Raw genomic sequence first — 23,840 nt, forward strand, 5'->3', positions numbered from 1 at the left:
GCGTATTCCACATGCAGAAAATGCAGACACCACGGTCACGTGAAGGAGCTCTAAGTCACATGTTTCTATAGTATGCTGAAGTAGAATTTTAAGCATCTCATAAATTAAAAAAAAAAAAAAAAAAAGATTTCTTGCCAAATGTGTACATCAAGTTTAGGTAAAGACTTAAAGGGGTTGTCTCACGAAAGCAAGTGGGGTTATACACTTCTGTATGGCCATATTAATGCACTTTGTAATATACATCGTGCATTAAATATGAGCCATACAGAAGTTATTCACTTACCTGCTCCATTGCTAGCGTCCCCGTCGCCATGGATCCGTCTAATTTCACTTTCTTTTGGCGTTTTTAGACGCGCTTGCGCTGTGCGGTCTTCTTCCTGGTGAATGAGGCCGCTCGTGCCGAAGAGCTGGTCATCGTAACTCCGCCCCGTCACGTGTGCCGATTCCAGCCAATCAGGAGGCTGGAATCGGCAATGGACCGCACAGAGCCCACGGTGCACCATGGGAAAGGACCCGCGGTGCATCGTGGGTGAAGATCCCGGTGGCCATCTTGGTGAAGGAAGAAGTAAGAAGAAGGAAGACGTCGCAGAGCGGGGATTCGGGTAAGTAATATGTTTTTTTGTTTTTTTTTAACACATCCATTGGGGTTGTCCTGCGCCGAACGGGGGGCCTATGGAAAAAAAAACAACCCGTTTCGGCGCGAGACAACCCCTTTAATATTTACAATGCTGGCCCTTATTTTTTAAGACTCTTCCAATTTGCCCAGGCAGGCTGGATATCAAATCCTGACGGATGGCAACCCATTCTTCTTAATCAGTATTTGGAGTTTCTCACAATTTATGTTTTTGCTTTTCCACCAGCTTTTTGAGGACGGACTACAGATTTTCAATGGGATTGAGGCTTAGGGAGTTTCCTGGCTATGGACTTAAAATTTCAATTTTTTTGTTCACCAAACCACTTAGCGCTTTTTCCATTTGACATGGTGCTCCATCATGCTGGGAAAAGGAGGATTTTTTACTCACCGTAAAATCTCTTTCTCATCTCGTCATTGGGGGACACAGCAAAGACCGTGGTATATAGTTTCTGCCACTAGGAGGCGACACTAAGCACAAAAAGGTTAGCTCCGCCCACTGGCTATATCCCTCCTGCCGACACCAGGCCAATTAGTTTGTCATGCCAGCAGTTGGAGTAGCCATGCAGGAACAGAGAGACAACAATAGTTAGTCATATGACACGTTAACAAAAAATTTCACTGTAATGAAAAACACGCAGCACCATGTGCGACTTACAGAATCCGGAGTCCGACCAGGACCACCAACCATGTCATAGAAAGAAAGAAAGAGGGGTGGGTGCTGTGTCCCCCAATGACGAGACGAGAAAGAGATTTTACGGTGAGTAAAAAATCCTCTTTTCTCGCTCGTGTCATTGGGGTACACAGCAAAGACCATGGGACGTCCCACAGCCGTCCCCGAGGGTGGGTACAAATAAATCAACACGCATGCGGTCAGTTTACAGCCGTCTGTAAAACCTTTCGACACAGCGCAGCGTCGGCTGACGCAAACGTATGTATCTGATGAGATTTAGAAGAGGTGTGCAGGGATGCCCAGGTAGCCGCCCTACACACCTGTGATACTGAGGCACCGTGATAGACCGCCCATGAAGCCCCCACCGTTCTAGCGGAATGTGCCTTCACCTGGAACGGCGGTGTCTCACCCTTAGCCCGGTAGGCCTCCACCACTGCCAAACGGATCCAGCGAGCAACTGTCACCTTTGATGCCGCAAGGCCACGTCTCGGACCCTCCAGTATCACAAATAGGGAATCCGAGCGCCGGAAAGACGGGGTCTGGTCCAAATATGTCCTCAGGACACGGACTAGGTCTAAGGTGTGCAGAGCCCGTTCCCTAGGGTGAACCGCCCTTGGACAAAATGATGGCAGTACAATGTCCTCATTAATGTGGAAGGTAGACACCACCTTTGGGAGAAAAGACTGCACCGGTCGCAACACCACCGTATCCTGGTGAAAAAAACATAAAGGGTGGTTTTGCCGACAGCGCTGCAATCTCCGAAACCCTACGAAGGAAGGTAACCGCCACCAGGAAAGCGACCTTCCAGTACAGCAAGCGCCACAGTACTTCCCCTAATGGTTCAAACGGATGGGCCTGCAAGGCGTCCAGAACCAGGTTAAGGTCCCAAGGTGGCCCCGGAGACCGGAAAGGGGGTGCCGTATGAGCAACTCCCTGTAAAAAGGTGCGCACCGCCGACCTTGAAGCCAAAGGTCGCTGAAACAAAACTAACAAAGCCGAAACCTGTCCCTTAAGGGAGCTGAGGCTCGGGCCCAAGTCCAACCCGTCTTGGAGAAACGGCAGGAGACGGGCCAACGAAAAAAGCATCGGGTGCGTCCCTTTCTGTTCGCACCAGCGAAAGAATGTTCTCCACACCCGGTGACATATTTTCAATGACGACGGCTTCCTAGCCCTAATCATTGTCTGGATAACTGGGTCTAAGAAGCCCTTTGCTCTTAGTACCGCAGTCTCAACTGCCACGCCGTCAAACGCAGTGTAGCCAAACTCTGGTGGTAGAGGGGACCCTGAGAGAGAAGATCCTTTCGCAGGGGTAATCGCCAGGGCGTGTCTGCTACCATGTCCATGAGCTCAGCGTACCACGTTCTTCGCTGGCCAATCTGGGGCTATGAGAATCACTGGTAGCCCTTCTTCCTGATCCTCCTGAGCATCCGAGGAAAGAGAGGAATTGGTGCACCCCCAGCCCGTCATGCTGGCGACTGTAGCCAGCTCCTGCCACTGCAGGGGCAGGAACGACCTGCCCTGCTGGATGCGTGGCGAGTCCAACCACCACTGGAGCGACAGCTGAACTCCTGGTGGAAACCTTATCTTCCCCTCGAGGGATCGCGCTAACCTGTCCCACCTTGAGACTATCGCCCCTCTGCAAGGGGCGGGAGTGGAACAGGGCAAAAGGAATTGCCTCGAAAGACGATACCATCAGTCCCAGAACCTTCATCGCATGGCTGATTGCCACTGGTCGCCGCGATAGAAGGGACCGCACCTGCCTCTGAAGCAGCTGACGTTTTGCTTCCGGGAGGGTCACTCGACCCTGTGCCGCGAACCGGAGGAAGCGCTGGTGCGCCTGACAAATGGGGATATGTAAATATGCATCCTGGATGTCTATCGAGGACAGGAACTCCCCTGCCTCCGAGGATGCGATGACCGCTTGTACCGACTCCATGCGGAAATGACGGACAGCTACGAACTTGTTCAGCTTCTTTAGGTCCAGAACCAGATGGACCGAGCCATCCTTTTTTGGGGTTCTGGACCGAAAGAAGCAGTCGTGCGGTTGTGAGAGGAACTCCATCGCATAGCCCCTGGACACTACCTCCTGTACCCAGGTGTCTGTTACCTGAGACGACCAGACCTGGCTGAATTGGAGAAGCCATCCCCCCACCTTATCCGAAACAGGTGGGGGCAGTCCCTCATGCGGGGGGCTTGCCTTCGGTACCCTTTGTGGGCTGGGGCCCCCGCCAAGAGAAGCTTGGTTTAAAGGAAGGAACCTTCCTTTGTTCCAGCTCCTGTGGACCCTCTCTCTCCACCCTATGAGGACTCGTCAAAGCTTAGTCTTTCGACCCTACAAAGACCCAAAGAGCAGGCTGGAATGGCACTTCCAGATCTGCACATATACTACCTAGCTGGACAGCTGCGTAATGTCCAGAGCTGGTTTTTAGAACGGGAAATGCCCATCGCAGACCAATACTTGGCAAAACAAGTGAAGGGTAACAACCTTTTAAGCTTCCTGAAATTCCCAGAACATACCAATCCCTCCGATACACTACCACTTCACAAACTCGCCTTAAGGGTGTGAAAGGAGGCTAAGGCCATTCAACAATACAAAGGAGTGATGAGTGAACTTCCCCTATGGAATAATCCCGGCCTTAAGGCCTTGCAGTCGGTTCCAGACCCCCAATATTGGAGATCTTTGGGGGTGGTGTCAGTGGGAGAAGTCTACACAGACGGAACCCTTCCCACATTCAATCAACTACGCGAAAAACTACAGTCCCCACAACTCCAGCTATTTAGATTTTTCCAGCTGAGGCACGTGCTGAACTCCCAATTCCCACCTACCTCTACTCGTATATCCAAATTCCCCACAATCGGCATCCTTAGATCCGAAGGACCTAAGGGCCTAATTTCAGCACTCTATACGCATCTCCTTTCAGCCAAAACTGACCATAACCCGCCCTCAGCTTACGACAAATGGAAAATTGCCATCCCGTCCTTATCACCGGAGGACTGGGCAGACATATCAGAATACCATCTCTTAGTCTCCCCTGCAGTCAACAACAAATTGATTCAGCTATACATTATTCACCAAGCATACCTCACTCCCAGCCGTCTATATAAAATGGGCAATTCTTCCTCAAACGCCTGCCATAGATGCTGTCAACCAGAGGCTAACTTCTGGCACTTGATCTGGGATTGTCCTCTGGTAAACAGATTCTGGTCTGAGATTGTATCCTTCATAAACTCACTATTACCATCCCCTCTCAATATTGTGATGGATCCCAAGACAATTCTGTTTGGCCTACTGGAGGAGGAGGTGTGGCCGCACCACACCCGTATCTTTCTACAAAAGACTCTTTTCTTGGCATGCAAAACAATAGCCACTCATTGGATGGCTGTAGGAACCCCCATGGTTTCATGCTGGGTTCGGTCAGTAAAGACAGTAATCTCCTATGAGAAAGTTATCTACCAAAATAGAGGGTGCCCAAACAAATTTCAAGAAATATGGGATATTTGGTTGGATACCAACTCCACTTTATCCACAGACTAAACTCCCAGGCTCATACCGCCTTTCTTTCCCCCCTATTTTCTCCCCCCCCCCCTACATCTACTCCTGTGTCCCCCCTCTTCTCAACAAATAACAAATACAGAGCCCTATCCCACAACGAGTTTAAATAATCGACATAGACAGTCCAAGTTTATCTGTTAAAGTTTATTATCTACATGAAAAAAATACACAGGGAAAATGTTACTATACTATTATAACTAAGTTATAGCACAGCATGTAATTTATGTAACACTGAGTCCACATTCGTCAAAGCTGCCCAGCCGCCTGTTTCGTGGGGATAGAGTCTCTACAAAAGGGCTCAGCCTGTCTGCATGCGAACTTTAGGTTACAGCGTGAGCAAGCTAAGTGCGTTACTCTTGCTGTCCCTGGTCGAGCCTCCAGGGCTCTGGGGTCGGACATGGTGCTGGGATTTCACCGGCCACGAAAACTGCTGCTATGCCAACCGCCAGCAGGAGGGATACGCAGCGAAAGAGGGGAGCTAGCCGCCAGGCAGAGCTTACCCAGGTCCTTGCCGAGGTCCGAAGAGATCCGGGAAGCCGCTGAGTCGGGAGACTGCAGGTGCTGAAGGGCTTTCTTTCCTGGAGCTTGAGCTGTACAGCGTATAAGCTGAGCAGAAAAAGGGGCAGCAAGGAGTGGAGCAGCAGGGCGGTTTTTAATTCCTGGCGCGCTGTCCCCAATAGGCTGCTTCTCTGATGTCATCCCCCTTCACCTGTGCTGAGGGAGGAAGGGGAAGGGGGGCGGCGTGCATTGCCGATGAGGCCACGCCCCCTGCATGGAGTCAATGACGGCAGCATTCTGCCGCACCCACGCCACGAAGCCACACCCCAAGTCACATGGGGGCGTGGCCACACAGCAAATCCACGCCCCTTCATGGAGGTATTGCCACGAAGCCACACCCCTGCGTCACATGCCGATTCCGGCGTTGCCGCGCCCAGGGCTGCACTGCAGCCCCCTCCATTGAGCCCCCACATCGCAGGAACTCCTGCTGGGAGCCCCTGCAGGGAGCCGGAAGACCAGGGCATACTGAAAGTTGTTGCGCCCCCCCGCCGGCTTGTGCCTGGAACCAGTGCCTTGAATATCAGGTGAGCCCATACCTCCACGGTGAACTCCCCTCCCCCACCCCGCCTGCGAGCTCAAGGGGAGCAGAATGCAGGAATGCCCCCGCGAATAATGCCCTCCGCTGCCGCAGCCATACATAGCGGATACTACTCCCGACGAAAAGGAGCCTGTCCGCCTGCGCCTATCCCCGCACCTCGCTGCAGCCCACAAGGTACGCGTGCAAAAAGCGACATACTTGGAGAGCCAGGAAGGGGGGAGGGAGAGGGGGGGAGGGGGGAGGGAGAGGGGGGGAGGGGGGAGGTCGCCAGTGCATACTCACCTCCTGCGTCCTTGCTGGAAGAAAAAGCGGCTCCCCAGTTCCAGCAGCCTACCCTTATAACATCGCCTGCCCATGGGAAGGGAATGCGGACCTCTGCACCAAACATTGGGGGCTCTCGCTGGAGGGCCACATGCAGATATATATGATCCGGATGTGCCACCTTTTCTTCTGAGGTGGGCTGGGCAAGAAGCAACCTGGAGAAACCCGAGGTGGTTTGCCCTCCTCTCCGTTCGGGTTTGATTGGGAGCGTCCTGCCTCCCCGTCTAACCCTGGCCCTTAAACCAGCCCTAACGGGCACGACCGTCCTCCTACGAGACACTAAGCTAAAAACTAATTAGCCTGGTGTCGGCAGGAGGGATATAGCCAGAGGGTGGAGCTAACTTTTTTGTGCTAAGTGTCGCCTCCTAGTTGCAGAAGCTATATCCCACGGTCTTTGCTGTGTACCCCAATGACACTAGCGAGAAAAAAATTGTTCAATACCAGATTGCTCCAGGATTGTTGGGAGATGTTCTTGGAAGAGGTTTAGATTCCATTCTTTATTCATGGCAGTGTTTGTAGGCTGTGAGTGAGCCCACTCCCTTGGATGAAAACCAACCCCATACATAAATGGTCTCCGAATGCGCTCACCATTTCTTCTCTGGACAATCATTCTTTTAGATGTTCCAAACAATCTTAAGGGGCTTCATCAGAGAAAATAACTTCCCTCAGTCCTCTGCAATCCAATCTCTGTACTTCCTGCAGAATGACAGTCTGTCCCTGATGTTTGTCTTGGAGAGAAGTGGCTTCTTTAGTGTTCTTCTTGACATCAAGCCAGCCTCCAAATGCCTTTGCCTCACTCTGTGTGCAGATGCACCGACACCTATCTGCTGCCATTCCCGAGCAAGCTTTGCACTGGTGCTCAACTGATCCCGTAGCAGAATCCTCTTTAGGAGACGGTCCTTGCACTTGCTGGACTTTCTTGGGCACTCCAAGGCCTTCTTCACAACAATGAACTGCTCTCCTTGAAGGCGGGTTTTTGTGATAAAGTTAATTTTAATGGCAAGGAATTTCACTGCAGTTTATTGTAGTTCATCTGATCACTCCTTATAATAATCTAGAGTTAATACAAATTGCCACTATAGAACGTGAAGCAGGAAACTTTATGAAAACCAAAATTTGTGTTGGTTTCAAAACTTTTGGTCACATCTGTACTTTTTAAAGGGAGTTCTGTATTTTAAATAAATAAAATAAAAATTCTGTACTTACGTATTTCTCTCCAGGCAGTCTGCTTACCAGATCTTGACCTCACCAATCTTCTGGCTCCTCCAGTCCCCCGGGTCACCTCACTGCAAGCCGGCTGGATCTAATAAAGCGTACATTGACAGCATTCTCCTTCCCTCAGGACAGTGTTCACTAGCAGGAAATGCTGAATCTCAGCAGCCGGCTATAGTGCGCATGTGCCAGGTCTCGCCGCTAGTGTTCATATAGTATGTATAGCGGCGAGACCCAGCCCCTGTGCATTAAAGCAGGCTGCTGAGGATTGGCATTCCCTGCTAGGCAGTGAGCGCTATGCCGCTAGTTTAGGGTACACTGACCTGCAGGAAGTACAAACCTGGCAATGCATGCTTCGTCACTGGAAAAAGAGGATCAGGCTGGCTTGTGGTGAGGTGACCCAGTAGACTAGAGGAGCCAGGAGAAGATCGGCGAGATGAATAGGAATAGGCAAGTATAGAATTTATCTGTTTAATGACAGAACCCCTTTAAAGATGACCTGTTGTATCCTGTTGTCAACTGGGCTGGCTGCATAGCTTTGAAGCCACAGCGCATAGGACTCCAACGATATTTGCATTTCAATTGCAGCCCCTTTCCCTTGAATGAAATATTCTTAAATTTAACCCTCAGTGCTTTAAATGTGTCATGTGGGCAAACTCAACAATTTACTGTTAATAGTGGAAGTCAGATTTAATTAATAGCAAGTGATAGAAAACAAATTTCAAAAAATTAGTTAGTCCCTAGATAAGTAGATTACAGGCAGTCTTCTAGAAACACAATCAGCTGTAGTCTGTGAAGGAAGAAGCGCCTCTACAGGGAAAATGGTACATTACAAGTGCAGAAATAAGCTCTATCCTCAGTACAGATTTTCCTTTAGACAGCTTTCAAAAACCGGCAGCATGGTGTTCTTCATGCAACAGCGAATATTTATTGTGGAAAGCTATATGCGAAGCAGATCAATTAAGGAAATGCAAAAAGCCTTCACCAACAAATATTCAGGTACAAATCCACCTTCTTAATGTTATATTCAGAGCCAGGTTCAGAAATGGCACCAAACCCCATTTGTCACAAACATGAAGAAACCGAGGCCTCCGTCAGTCCGGATGTCCGAAGTCATCCGTAACATTCAACGGTGGATTTCAAATAGCCCTTGAAAAATCAACTCAGAGAGTACCCAGCAAATTGATGTACCACGAACAACGTGTCGGCGAGTGCTGAAATCTCTGAACCTGAAACCATAACAAATGTGTAAATTGCTGTATTAGGTTGCTTTCTATGATTGCTAGAGGACTTTTTGACCCATTGCTGTACATTATGATTTACAAAGCATAGTTTCATTTACCAGGTCACGTGGATTCACAGAAAACGAGGTACCGTTGAAGAGCTACAGGCAGTATCAGCCAACATGTTGCATGTGCCCAGCGGTGCATTGAAGTGAACAGGGCTCACTTCTAAGATCTATTGTAACATGTGGTTAAACTAAAAAAGCTTTGAGAAAAAACTAATTCACTTGCTTGTTCTTGTTGTAGTAGTGTCAGAGGCGGGCTACTTTTCCGTGGCCCATCCTGTTTACTGCTACAATTATGGGTCATATTTCAATTGTACTTTTGGTAAGATAAATTCCATCTTCAATTTAGAAAAATAGAATTCCAACAAAGTTAAGAAGGAAATTAACTAACCTCTCTTCTTTAGTCATACTCATATGGACAACGTGACTCTACAAAGAATAAACAGAATGATATGCTGCATATCCATGATATCATACACTCACTGTAAATTGAAATAAAAACACATTAAAAATTCTCACCTTAGACAAAAGAAGATCAATGTCAGTCTCCTGCCCTTCAGGAAGTGATGCCAATGGTATAGATTCTTTACCCAAATATAATGTCCGCTTGTCAAGTTCAGGTGCCAGGTCATTCTTAGCAGAAAAAGTAAGAAAATTAAAAACATTATATTGTATCTATATATCTATAAATAAGAAAGCACTCACTCACTCACTGACTCACTCACTCACTGACTCACTCACTGACTCTCCAACTTCCCGATGTCGCAGAAACATGAAATTTGGCGCAAGCATAGATTATGTCCAAAATAGGAAAAGTAAATGGGTTCCAACTCGATTATTCAATTCTAGTGCAAAAGAACTAGCGTCCAAATTTTACGTAGGGAATCTAATTCTCCAACTTCCCAATGTCATAGAAACTTGCAATTTGGCACGAGCATTGATTATGTCATAAATAGGAAAAGCTAATGGGTCCCAACTCAATTATTCAATTCTAAGTGCAAAAGAATTAGCGTCAAAATTTTACGTACGGAATCTAATTCTCTCACTTTTTCGATTTCATAGAAACTTGAAATTTGGCACGAGCATTGATTATGTCATAAATAGGAAAAGTTAGTGGGTCCCAACTCGAATTTTCTATTCTAAGCGCAAAAGAACTAGCGTCCAAATTTTACGTACGTAATCTAATTCTCCAACTTCCTGATGTCATAGAAACTTGAAAATTGGCAAGGGCATTGATTATGTCCAAAATACAAAAAGTTAATGGGTCCCAACTCGATTATTCAATTCTAGCACAAAAGAATTAGCATCCAAATTTTACATACGGTATCTAATTCTCTCACTTCCTGATGTCATAGAAACTTGAAATTTGGCACGAGCATTGATTATGTCATAAATACGGAAAGTTAATGGGTCCCAACTCGATTATTCAATTCTAAGTGCAAAAGAATTAGCGTCCAAATTTCACATACGTAATCCAATTCTCCAACTTCCTGATGTCATAGAAACTTAAAATTTGGCACGAGCATCGATTATGTCAAATACGAAAATCTAATGGCTCCCAACTCGATTATTTAATTCTAAGCGCAAAAGAACGAGCGTCCAAATTTTACGTACGGAATCTAATTCTCTCACTTCCCGATGTCATAGAAACTTGAAATTTGGCACAAGCATTGATTATGTTATAAATAGGAAAAGCTAATGGGCCCCAACTCAATTATTCAGTTCTAAGCACAAAAGAATTAGCGTCCAAATTTTACGTACATAATCTAATTCTCTCACTTCCTGATGTCATTTTATATAAAGGAAACGTCGCATGGTTACCTCCACGTGGTGTTTCCTGGGTAATGCAAAGAACCATGCAAAATGGTGAACATATTTTTTTCCTCGACATCTCTAAGGTATCCACGACTTCATAAGATTTTCCGTGTGAACACCAGATAAACACCAGTACCAAATTTACTCTGGCGAAGCCGGGTATATCAGCTAGTATTATATATCTTTACACACATATATATGGAGAGAGATACAGCTGCAATCACAATTAATCTACGCCTATAGGTTTATTTGTCAAATTTACAAACTTTCAATTGCATGTAAAAAAGGTCAAAAGAGATATAGCACACAATATAACGAGTGATAACAAAAGAGTTCTCTAAGGTCAACACAAAAGGTCTCCAGCCTATTTACATGGCAAGATGCAGCAGTAGAACAATGATTATCTTTAGGTTTGCATGAAAGATTCAATCAGCTATTTATTGCTGATCATTCTTTCACTGCATGTGTTCACGCTGCATGATAATCGTACCATGTGGACTTTAACCATACTGCTAATATGCAATCAAGTGTTAGTGTCAACAAACCTCTAGACAGTCCAGATATTCGAAGTGCGTTATCTCAAGCACACCTGATTCAAGTAATAAAGCCCTTAAATAGTTGCATCAGGTGTGCTTGAGACAACACCAGAATTGCAAATGTGTGCTCTTAACAGGGATTCCAACCGGGGGTTGAATAATTCTGAGACTGCAGTTTTCATAAAAAGTGGCATTTTGTGTTGAATTTGTGTAAACCACTTGTTACAATAGCTTTGTTGAGATATTTCGATTAATTTTTTTGCATACAGCTGAAAATTTGTGAATTTGGCAAACTTAGTTAGCAATGGGGGGCTTGAATAATTTGCATATATGTATACCGTACATGCACACACTATATGTTTAATATAAACATCACTTCAGAGAAGGTGAACTGGAATTTTCCAAGTACCCTACCTGTGCTGTTCTCAAAGTCTTTAACAGACAGACATCTAGATGTGGACTTATTTCTTTGTCAGCATGGAAGACAAATTTACCCACTTCTTCAGTTTGAGATTGCTTTAATGGAGGACATAGCAATTTCTCATAAGACCCCGGCACAGACAACTTCAAAATGTAGTTCCCTGAATAATTAGAAATGTTCAAATTTAGGCATAGATTGTCCACTTTCTCTCTTGAGCCTCCAGCACACAATCTTGGCCAAAATAGCGCCAAGTGGCATGCCAGAAACACAACAGAACCCATTGTTTGCATAATCTGCTACTGGCATATTTTTTGCTATTGTTTTATTTATCTTTTGAATAAATTTAGCAGGGATTTCCTGTATTTCCTGCATATCTTAGGCGCTCCAAAGGACCATTCGTATTAAAGTGGAAATGCAGGAAATCCCTGCTAAATTTATTCAAAAGATAAATAAAACAATAGCAAAAAATATGCAGATACCAGGTCTATACAGTAATAATTACATTGCAGTTACCTCCTGTGATCACAGGTGACATCTTCTCTGAATACAGTTGTCCCCTTTCCCTTCTCTTCTCCATCTAGTCCCAGAACACCATGAAGTCTTCTTCCAACTACAACTCATCTCTGCACACACTCCTTATCCTCCTGCTACCCCCTTCTCTAAGTGCTCTGCATAGTTATAGTGTCCCCTCTTTGACTATGAGGGCCACACTTACGAAGCAAATCCAAAGACCCAACAGCAGAATCTTCTTCCCTCAGGCTGACTTCACACTGGCGAGAAGATCGCGAGAGATTTGTGCACTGAGAGACGCACAAATATGAAACCCATTGTTTTCCCGCATGGTACTGTAATTCAGTGCTATGCGGGAAACATATTGCAGCATGTCCTATCTTTCTGCGAGATCATCCATTGTGTTTAATGGAGCTGGCGGCAGCCCCATTGAAATCAATGGGAGAACTCCGCGATCCTCTGCCATGGCTGACAGCTGAGGCAGGGATTTCTTCATCCCCGCAGTAATGCAACGCGGTTTTATCATAAAAACGCCTCGCATCCACAGGGCTTTCACATGGTGGCAAGTGTGATATCGGGCCGTGAATCACAGCCCAATATCGTGCACACCAGTGTGAAGGAGCCTTTCTGCAACCTGAATCCATGAGCTCTGTTTAACACATAATCTGACCAACTCGGACTATGTCTTTAGAGCACATGCAATGTTTGAAGGCATCATTTGATAGAAAAAAATTCTGTTGCTTCAGCCGGCCGGCCACTGGTCATTCCACAGTAATCACTCACAGATGTCTGCGATTGGCTGCAGCAGCCTGTAGCATTTCATCACAAAAGCCAGACAGTGAATGGAGCTGCGGCTCTGGGTATGCAGGGACCTGGGAGAGGTGAGGATTGGCTATTTTTTTGGCCAAAGCCAACAGATTTAAAGGAATAAGTAAGGCTCAGAGAAGCCCTTTAATGCTAAATGTAGACTTAATTATTATTTAATGATTAAGATATTTTATAGATAAAAATGATTGCTACCGTTTGTTAAGTTGCTAAATGTATATATTCGTAACAATTTCATATTTTGGCAAAGGTTGAAATCGTTTTTCAGAATGGTGTTGTATGAATGAGAATTTTAATTATCTAAATGTCCCTCCAATTCGAGTAGTAGTTTTTAATAATGATTTGGTCATCAAATTTTCCATTTTTCCAATTAAAAAAAAAAAAGAATGGAAAATGCTTCGAAGGGAATGAGCGAAATATTATTCTAGGACAATGTCTTACCTTTCTCCTTGTTTACATCAAACTTAATTTTTCCTTCGACACATACACAAGGATGAGCCTGAGATTAAGAGTAAAAACATTGCATATCATAAATTAAAAAGCTTTTAGTCACTCAGAATCACTTAACAGTTATAAGATTCTTAGAACAATGGCTTAATTGTTATGAAAATCCCATTGTATGGTACACCTCTCTTGCTGCTCGAAAGAAGCCATCCAACTTATCCCAATGGCATGGGGATTCTATCTCTCCGATATTTTTCTTAGCAGCCCTATATCTCTCAACTGTAGCTGTTAAATTAAGTAATCCTTTATATAAATCTATATCTACACCATGCATTCTCAGATGCAAGTTCAGTGCTTCAGTTTGGGGGGTCTGCTGTTCCTCCACATGAAGAGTTAGGAGAAATAGGGGATTTCACATTGGGAGGTTGAGAATGAGAAGATCCCAGTGCACCCTAAGATAGAAGACATCAGCTCTAGCTATATCAGTGTCACCCTCCTCTCTGCTACCTCTTTTTTCCTGCCTTCAACTTCCACCCACATTTGTGCTTTGTCAGGAAGACGATTGTGACCTCTTAATTGTAAGAGGTCCTTCTGGGTAATTAATTAATGCACATATAACTATCCATCCTCCTTACTGTTTAGGTTCTGTGGTATTTTTATTGTTGCGATAATCAGTCCAACATCTCTCCGGTTACAATAGTGGGTGGAAAAGTCACTGCCCCCAGAGTAAAGGCCTTCATATGTGGTGCACCTCCCTTGCTGTTCTTGCATGTAACTTATCCTACACCTTTGATATATTCCTTAGTTGACCTCTTTTCTCCCACCTTCAGCGGTTTAGCCAATTTTTCCTTTATATAAAATTGATTCACATCAGTTGTTGCCAGGGAAAACTGAAGGGCTTCAGTTTGAGGTTCTGCGTCTCCTCTCCGTGAGAGGTTTGGGAAGGTTTGGTTGAATGATCTCCTACAGTGAAGCCAATCAAGAGCTTTCCCTCATGTCAGAAGAGAGAACGAATCTATGCCCTGGCTCATAAGTCATTGATCAGTTCTAAGCACCAGAAAGCTAGTATAGGGTCCCTACATGCCGTGATGCCCAAAACGGATATGGTGTTGGAGATGCAGTGTGGAGGAGGGTACCCCCATACATCCTTCTGGTTCTGTAGAGTCCTCGTTTCCTTTGGGGAAAAGGTCAAGTAGTTGTACTGTTACAGGGGTGACAGTGAAGTAGAGTCTGGCAGAGGAGGTGACATAAGGGGAAAAGTATGGGGCATAGGATCCCACAACACCATAAGTAATGCACTCTTGGATGTCTACTGGCAAACTCTGGTCGCACAGGTTGCAGACATATGAGACATATAATGGAGAGATGATGGTTCTGTACTACAAAACTCTGTTATTGCTTGCTTCCAAACCAAACTTTACTCTTCTTGCTTTCCTCATGAGCCCCCCTTATATTTCCTCTCATTGTTCTTGTGAGAGGATGCATCATAGCTCTGTACCACATCATGTCTTAAAGTAACAATAACTATTAAAACAGCAATAAAACAACAATTAGACACAGAGTACCTCTAACATAGGTAGCAGTACCCTGCTATAACAGCAGACCTTGGCCCACCACTGTTGCTCCTCTATCACTACAGGATAGCCATACGGCCTTATAAGAGATTTCTTTTCCACTTTCTGGTGGTTGCAGCTCATGCATGCATACTGGTTTTAGAAAAGGAGAATCCTATCTCCAAAGTTAATGATATAATGTATATGGAGAATCTGACCTCTTCATTGCATGACTCATATGAAAAGATCTACAAGATGTTGTTTTATTGGAGCGAAGTCCAACAGATATATCCTGTATGTGGCTGCGCAACCCCACCAATAAATGACTTTTGGATGGAGTGCAAAACCTCCTTTCTCAATCTGCAACTTCCTCCCCTTTTTTCCCTCATTTTTCTCTTCCCTAAAGTTGTCTGAAAAGTTAGTCCCTTTAAGTGGAAATGTGATGAACTAAACACAACCTAACCAGGCAAGTGTGTGCCTATACACATTAATTGAGGTATACTGATAATCATGTCTATTACATTCAGATTGCGCCTTACACTCTCTAATTTTTAAATTTTTTTTTTACTAAGTATTTTGACACTTGGGTCCGCTCTTTATAAGCTCATATAGGTAAAGACCCATTCACAGGAAGCGATGATCGCTCAAACTGTCGTTTCAGCGACAGCTTTGGACTATCATTTTGCATAAACTATTGAGTAGCTACTCAGCTACTTAATAGCTATTTAGTGTGCAAATGAAGCCATTAGCCTGAGGGCTCTTATCTGCTTTCAGTCCCTTTGTTCTCCAACGTGAAACAATGCTATCAGCACTACCCGTGGAGAACTCTTGATAGGGCTGAACGACGATTTTTAGGTTGGCCTGAATTTAATGATCAGCTAGCAGTGCACAAAAAGTGCACGATGGTCGTGCTTTTTTCGACGCTACGATAATCGCCCAAACGACCTCTTTTTAGCGATTTTTGAGTGATCATCGCTCCGTGTAAATGGGCCTTTATATGGTCAGGTGTCCAAACACTTTACCATTTTTACAAAAGCAACAATATATGGCCAAACAATGACACCTGTATTAAAAAGGAAGAATGGAAATAGGTTTAAACATTCCATGATTCTACTGGCCAAGTCAAAATAAATGCACAATTCTATTTTTAAAGTGACTTTCATTAGAATGTGTATACCTGTGATAAATTATACCTATTCCTGCCATGAAGTAATTTGTCATATACTTGAATCTCCTGAGTCTGTCATACTACACAAAGTATGATGAATACCTGTCTTACTGGAATTTCTGGCAGGTCTAGTTGGATGTGTTGTCTGCCATAATCTATCTATGAACACGTGTACAGTACTGTGAAAATGTTTTAGGAAAGTTTGGAAAAAAAAGCTGCAATGTAAGAATTTCTGGTGTCTAATTGACTCCAAATTTATCTTGCTGCAGGACATCATCACCAAACATCCAACCAATGTCATTAAGAACCATCTTCAGTGTAAAGAAGAACAAGGAGTTCTGGAAGTGGTGATATGGCCCCACAGACTGCTAATCTCAACATTATCTAATCTGTCTAGAATTACATGAAAGACAGGAATTAGGTCCTACCTGTTAATTCCTTTTCTTGAAGTCATCCTGACAGCATACACCTGGAGGTTGTCCGCTGGACACCTGTTGGGACAGGAAGCGGAAAAATACAAAAGGTAACTCCCACCACCGGCTCACCAGTGTGTACCAAATAACTACAGTGACCTGGCTTTGCTTAACCAATCAATTTTAATACAGAAATCATAGTACAATACGTTACTTCACGTATAAATAACTCAAGGGGAGGGAAAAGCCCCTATGCTGTCAGGATGACTTCAAGAAAAGGAATTAACAGGTAGGACCTAATTCCTGTCTTCCCCTCGTCATCCTGACAGCATACACCTGGAGAAGTGCCAACAACCAAGGGCTTTAGGGAGGGACCACTGCCTGTAGCACCTTCCGCCCAAAGGCCATATCACGGCTGGCCCCCAGGTCTAGGCGATAGTGTTTAGTGAAGGTATGAGTGCTCGACCATGTGGCGGCTCTGCAGATCTGGTCGGTTGTCGCCTGGGCTCTCTCCGCCCAGGAACAAGCGACCGCCCTAGTGGAATGGGCTCTAACGTCGCCCGGGAGTGGGATCCCCTGGGATCTGTACGCCTCTTCTATGGCCCTCCTGACCCAACGCGCTAAGGAGTCCTTAGTAGCGGCCCCTCCTCTGCGTGGACCCTGAAATTGAATAAAGAGATTGTTAGACTTCCTGAAGGAATGTGTGACCTCCAAATACTTCAGGACTGCTCGTCTAACATCTAGATTATGAAACCTCTGTTCCGTGGTGTTATGGGGTTCCTGGCAGAAGGAGGGAAGTACTATTCGCTGTTCTCTGTGAAAGTCTGTGAGAACTTTCGGTTGGAAAAAGGGGTCAGGCCTGAACTCTATTTTATCTGGGAAGGTGGTCATGTATGGGGTCCTAATAGAGAGGGATTGGATCTCCCCGATCCGTCTGGCGGATGTGTTGGCAACTAGAAAGGCAACTTTATAGGAGAGGATCTTCACCGATAGATCTTCCAGGGGCTCAAAGGGGTGTGCGCAGAGGGCCTGCAAAACAAGGTTCAGGTCCCATGGGGGCATGGTTTCCCTTATAAAGGGGTAGAGTCTGACTGCCCCTTTAAGAAATTTCTTAATTAGCCTATGGTTGCCTAAGGGGAAGTCAAAGAAGGCCCCAAGGGCAGCCACCTGGACCTTAAGGGTACCAGGTCTTAGCCCCATGTCCAATCCATCCTGTAGGAACTCCAATATCTTGTTAATGTCGGGCTGTTGGAGGTCATGTATACTATGCCCCAACCACTTAGAGAAGGTATCCCACACCCTAGAGTATATATTTCTGGTGGATTTTTTGAGGCTCTCACATAAAGTAGTGGTCACCCTCCCTGATAGGCCCTGGCTCAGGTATTTTACCCGCTCAGCTTCCAGGCCACCAGTCTGAACTGTCGGACCTTTGGGCATATCAGGGGACCCTGCTGAAGGAGGTCGTCTCTCTGCGGCAGATGTAGAGGATCCTGTGTCGAGAGAGCGGCCAGGAGCGGGAACCAGGGTCTCTTGGGCCAGAATGGGGCCACCAGGATAACGGAGCCTGGGGACCCCTGAATTTTCCTTAGGACCAGAGGGATCAGGGGGATAGGTGGGAAGGCGTATGCAAGGTTCCAATCCCAAGCCTGGGACACTGCGTCTATTCCCAGGGAGCCCCTGTCTGCTCCCCTGGAGAAAAACCGGGGACACTTGGTGTTCTCCCGGGAGGCAAACAAGTCCACCTTTGGTGTCCCCCATCTTTCTATTATTAGCTGGAATGCGTGTGGATGTAGAGTCCACTCCCCGGGGTCTATCTTCCTGCGGCTGAGATGGTCCGCCATGGAGTTCTCTGGGCCCCTTACATGGTACGCTGTGACGGAAGGTGTCCGCTGCTCTATCCACCCGAGAACTTTCGCCGCCAGGTCTTGGAGTCGGGGGTTCCGCGTGGATCCCTGGTGGCGAATGAGGGGCACAGTTGTTATCCGAAAAGATCTTAATGTGTCTACCCCTGATCTCTGTCTCGAGGCCCCGAATGGCCTTCCAGACAGCGCAAAGTTCTTTGTAGTTGGAGGATTGAGTAGCTTCCTCCCGGTTCCAGACCCCTTGGACGTAATGACGGCCTAAGTGGGCCCCCCAGCCAGTTGCGCTCGCGTAAGTAAAGATGGATACTGGGGATGCGGGGTACCAAGCCATGGCTCTGGCAAGGTTGGAGATAGACATCCACCACTCCAAGGAGGACTTTATCTTGAGGGTAAGGACGACTCTCCGATCCAGGCAAGCGGGAGATTTATCCCAGTTGCTCAGTATAAAGTCTTGGAGAGTTCTACAATGTAACTGGGCCCAAGGGACTACTCCGATGCAAGATGTCATGAGGCCAAGGACCCTCATGCCTCTCCTAAGGGAGACTTTGGTGGTTAGAGAAAGTGCCCGACACTCGTCCTGGATCGCTTTTTGCCTTTCTAGGGGAAGGCATGAGCACTGGCGGTGTGAGTCCAGAATAACTCCCAGAAATTTTTTCTTTTGTTCGGGCAGAAGACTGGATTTAATGGAGTTGATGATCCAGCCTAATGACTCGAACAAACGGAGTGTGAGGTTGACCCGGAACCGGAGTTCTGAAGCCGATCCTGCTATGATCAGGAAATCGTCGAGGTATGGGACAATCAACACCTTGTCAGTCCTTAGTGCCGCCACCATCTCTAACACCAGTTTGGAGAACACCCGGGGTGCGGAGGAAATCCCGAACGGCAGGCACGTAAATTGGAAGTGAGAGACAGACCCATCTATCACCAGGGCAAATCGCAGAAACTGCTGGGAATCTGTGTGTATAGGGACATGGTAGTAGGCGTCCTTTAAGTCCACGGTGGCCATGACACTATCTGGTGCAATTAAGGGGATTGCTGACCGCACCGATTCCATTTTAAATCTTTGATATGAGATTGATTTATTCAGGAATTTCAGATTAATTATGGTTCTATAGGACCCGTTAGGTTTTTTGACGAGAAACAAGGGGGAGTAGCACCCCTTGAACAGTTCTTCTGTGGGGACCCGAGTGATGGCCCCTAGGGACAACAGCTCCTGCACCCTCAACTGGAGGGCCTGAGTCGACGAGGGTGACTGGCAGGGGGTGACCACGAACCTCCGGGGAGGAGGGGAGAAAAATTCAATTTTATAGCCTTCCGAGACTAGGCGTAAGGCCCAGGGATTGGAGGTCACCTCACTCCATTTAAGGGCGAACCCACTCAGTCTACCCCCTCTACTTGTAGGATCCTGGAAAGCGGATTCTCACCCTTTCCACCTTTGGGATAGGACCAGCGTCTGGTTTTCCCTTTCCCCTTGTACAGTTAGGGCCAGAAATATTTGGACAGTGACACAAGTTTTGTTATTTTAGCTGTTTACAAAAACATGTTCAGAAATACAATTATATATATAATATGGGCTGAAAGTGCACACTCCCAGCTGCAATATGAGAGTTTCCACATCCAAATCGGAGAAAGGGTTTAGGAATCATAGCTCTGTAATGCATAGCCTCCTCTTTTTCAAGGGACCAAAAGTAATTGGACAATGGACTCTAAGGGCTGCAATTAACTCAGAAGGCGTCTCCCTCGTTAACCTGTAATCAATTAAGTAGTTAAAAGGTCTGGGGTTGATTCCAGGTGTGTGGTTTGGGATTTGGAAGCTGTTGCTGTGACCAGACAACATGCGGTCAAAGGAACTCTCAATTGAGGTGAAGCAGAACATCCTGAGGCTGAAAAAAAAAGAAAAAATCCATCAGAGAGATAGCAGACATGCTTGGAGTAGCAAAATCAACAGTCGGGTACATTCTGAGAAAAAAGGAATTCACTGGTGAGCTTGGGAACTCAAAAAGGCCTGGGCGTCCACGGAAGACAACGGTGGTGGATGATCGCCGCATACTTTCTTTGGTGAAGAAGAACCCGTTCACAACATCAACTGAAGTCCAGAACACTCTCAGGGAAGTAGGTGTATCTGTCTCTAAGTCAACAGTAAAGAGAAGACTCCATGAAAGTAAATACAAAGGGTTCACATCTAGATGCAAACCATTCATCAATTCCAAAAATAGACAGGCCAGAGTTAAATTTGCCGAAAAACACCTCAAGAAGCCAGCCCAGTTCTGGAAAAGTATTCTATGGACAGATGAGACAAAGATCAACCTGTACCAGAATGATGGGAAGAAAAAAGTTTGGAGAAGAAAGGGAACGGCACATGATCCAAGGCACACCACATCCTCTGTAAAACATGGTGGAGGCAACGTGATGGCATGGGCATGCATGGCTTTCAATGGCACTGGGTCACTTGTGTTTATTGATGACATAACAGCAGACAAGAGTAGCCGGATGAATTCTGAAGTGTACCGGGATATACTTTCAGCCCAGATTCAGCCAAATGCTGCAAAGTTGATCGGATGGCGCTTCACAGTACAGATGGACAATGACCCCAAGCATACAGCCAAAGCTACCCAGGAGTTCATGAGTGCAAAAAAATGGAACATTCTGCAATGGCCAAGTCAATCACCAGATCTTAACCCAATTGAGCATGCATTTCACTTGCTCAAATCCAGACTTCAGACGGAAAGACCCACAAACAAGCAAGACCTGAAGGCTGCGGCTGTAAAGGCCTGGCAAAGCATTAAGAAGGAGGAAACCCAGCGTTTGGTGATGTCCATGGGTTCCAGACTTAAGGCAGTGATTGCCTCCAAAGGATTCGCAACAAAATATTGAAAAAAAAATATTTTGTTTGGGTTATGTTTATTTGTCCAATTACTTTTGAGCTCCTAAAATGTGGAGTGTTTGTAAAGAAATGTGTACAATTCCTACATTTTCTATCAGATATTTTTGTTCAAGCCTTTAAATTAAACGTTACAATCTGCACTTGAATTCTGTTGTAGAGGTTTCATTTCAAATCCAATGCGGTGGCATGCAGAGCCCAACTCGCGAAAATTGTGTTACTGTCCAAATATTTCTGGCCCTAACTGTATGTTCTAGAGGGAACAAAGGGAGGAGGGTAGGAGGAGGAAGGCCGCTTGAAGGATTTCTCCGATGGTAGTCCCTGGCTCTTAACTGATGCCTTCTCTAGGCATGTATCCAAGGAAGGCCCAAAGATTCTGAGTCCTTGGAAGGGCAGGGAACAGAGCCTGTTCTTTGAAGCGTTATCCCCTGTCCAGGCCTTAACCCAGACAGCCCTCCTGGCTGTGTTCGAGAGGGCTGCTGAACGGGCCCCGAACCTCACCGACTCCATAGAGGCGTCTGCCAGAAAGCCGGTTGCCTGCTGGAGGAGGGGAAGGCAGTTGAAGAGGTCTTTCCTAGAGCCCCTCTGAGAAATCAGCGTCTGGAGTTGGTCCAACCAGACCGTCATAGATCTCGCCACAGATGTGGCCGTGATGTTGGCTTTAACGGTCAGGGCCGCAGTCTCCCAGGCCTTTTTCATTGCAGAATCCACTCTGGTATCTAGTGGATCCCGCAGTTGGGAAATGTCCTCAAAGGGGAGGGCTGCTTTCTTTGAGAGTCTGGCAACCGCCAGATCTACCTTAGGGACGGTTTCCAGGAACTCGATATCTTCTGGTGTGAAGACCATCCGATCCTTAAATTCCTTGGACAGGAAGAGCTTCTGTTCTGCCTGCTTCCACTCTGTCAGGATCAGCTGTTTTAAGATGTCATTAACTGGAAATGACGGTTTTGGTTGTGGTAGGAGCCTCCAGAACAGGCTACCCTGAAAGGATGGCTGCTGCGGCACCTCTTCTTCCACCTGCATGGTGCGTCTGACCGCGGTTAAAAGCTGACCCAGGTCCGCCGATGAAAAGAAATACTTTCTTGCATCCTCCATGGGCGGCATGGATTCTGAGGGAGAATCTTCTAGGAGTCCTTCCTCAGAGTCCGACTCTTCCATTCGTGACCGCCTTACCCTTTTCGTGGGGGGCGGCAGAGAAAGAGATGAGAGAGAGGCTTCAATCTCCTCGCAGATCATGGATCGGATGTCCGACATGCCAGAGGAGCCCTCTTCACGGACCACTTTCTCCGTACAGTCCGCACATAGTGGCTTGGTGTGGCCCTCTTCTAGCCGCCGCAAGCAAACCGGACATTTGCGCACTCGCTTTTTGGCCTCTCTAGCCTTTTGTGCATCTCTGTCCTAAGAGACGGAGACAGCAAAAAGGACTTCCAGCACTTGATACTTGTTTTCTCCTTCCTCCCCCCCGGTACAAGACCCAAAAGCGGTCTACTCACCAGCAGGCTGCTTTCAGCGTCCTCTCTGGCTGACATCTTCAGTAAGGTGCAGACAGGAGAGATGCAGGGGAATCCAGGCTTTTAAATTTTCAAATTTGGCGCCGACACGCCCCCTTTAAGCGAGGCCCCGCCCCCGTGACGCGGCCGCGCCGACGTCACACCGCCACGCCGGACCCGAGGGATACGCCGCATACACCAGGACGCCGCCAATTAGGACACACGTGGAGACGCTGCCGCGCGCTCGCCGACCGGACCCGCACCCGAGTGCCTTCATCCACGCTGGCATACCTGTCTTGCTGCGCTGGATCCCCGCTGGAGACGCCGGCGTTTCCAAGCCCTCCAGGTACCGGGGCTGCTTCTGCCAGTACGACTACCCTCTGGGCAGCGTACTGGGGGAGGATTTTCCCACAGGGGGAACAGTGCTGGGTAGATCCTGCGGGTGAGGGTCCCCTCGTAGGGTCTCACCTGCGCAAGCCCTGCCAGCCCGAACAGAGAGTCGTCCCCCCACAGGCGGACAGGCTGCATGGGAGTCTTCTTTCTTCATTCACCTCCAGCATACACCTGGAGGCTCCGCTTGGACTGTCCTGTAGGGACAGGAAGACACTGGTGAGCCGGTGGTGGGAGTTACCTTTTGTATTTTTCAGCTTCCTGTCCCAACAGGTGTCCAGCGGACAACCTCCAGGTGTATGCTGTCAGGATGACGAGGGGAAATACAGACATCCACAAAAGATCTGCGATTTGTTCTCCACAATTTACTTTGTTAATAGTTGCGTGTCAGTTTAAAAAACCACTTCTATTTTTTAATGGCACACATACTTTGCAGTATATTTCCACATCAATATCTATCTATCTTAGATACATATATCACATATGTCAAGCTCGGTTTGACAATAGAAGCATGATGGTTTTCATCACAATCTTTTATTTGGGTAATACATATATAGCAAGGCTCATACAGAGCTAGGTGCTGAGTTATAGCTTGCTAGGAAGACTTTAAATTGCTAATTTATATCACTAGAGATGAGCGAGCACGCTCGTTTAAGGCTGCCTCTCGATCAGGTAGCAGTCTTATCGAGTAACTGTGTACTCGGCCAAGCAGTATGCGGGGAGGCGGCGGGGGCCAGCGGGGGGGGGGGGGGGGGAGA

At 46.6% G+C, this 23,840-nt stretch overlaps 1 protein-coding gene across 3 annotated transcripts in view; it reads right to left on the reverse strand.

Annotated features, from left to right (window-relative positions):
* The window catches only part of LOC136633079 (cytosolic phospholipase A2 zeta-like), a 98,853-nt gene that overhangs the window by 53,264 nt on the left and 21,749 nt on the right, over nt 1-23,840 (reverse strand). For all 3 annotated transcript variants that reach the window (XM_066608538.1, XM_066608537.1, XM_066608539.1), the window contains 4 exons: nt 13,323-13,380; nt 11,540-11,706; nt 9,294-9,407; nt 9,166-9,203 (listed from right to left, as the gene is read on the reverse strand). In XM_066608538.1, the coding sequence (XP_066464635.1) occupies nt 9,166-9,203; nt 9,294-9,407; nt 11,540-11,706; nt 13,323-13,380 (377 nt within the window). The remainder of the gene's footprint in view (nt 1-9,165; nt 9,204-9,293; nt 9,408-11,539; nt 11,707-13,322; nt 13,381-23,840) is intronic.

Source organism: Eleutherodactylus coqui, chromosome 6 (genome assembly GCF_035609145.1).
Source record: "Eleutherodactylus coqui strain aEleCoq1 chromosome 6, aEleCoq1.hap1, whole genome shotgun sequence".
NCBI classification, from domain to species: domain Eukaryota; kingdom Metazoa; phylum Chordata; class Amphibia; order Anura; family Eleutherodactylidae; genus Eleutherodactylus; species Eleutherodactylus coqui.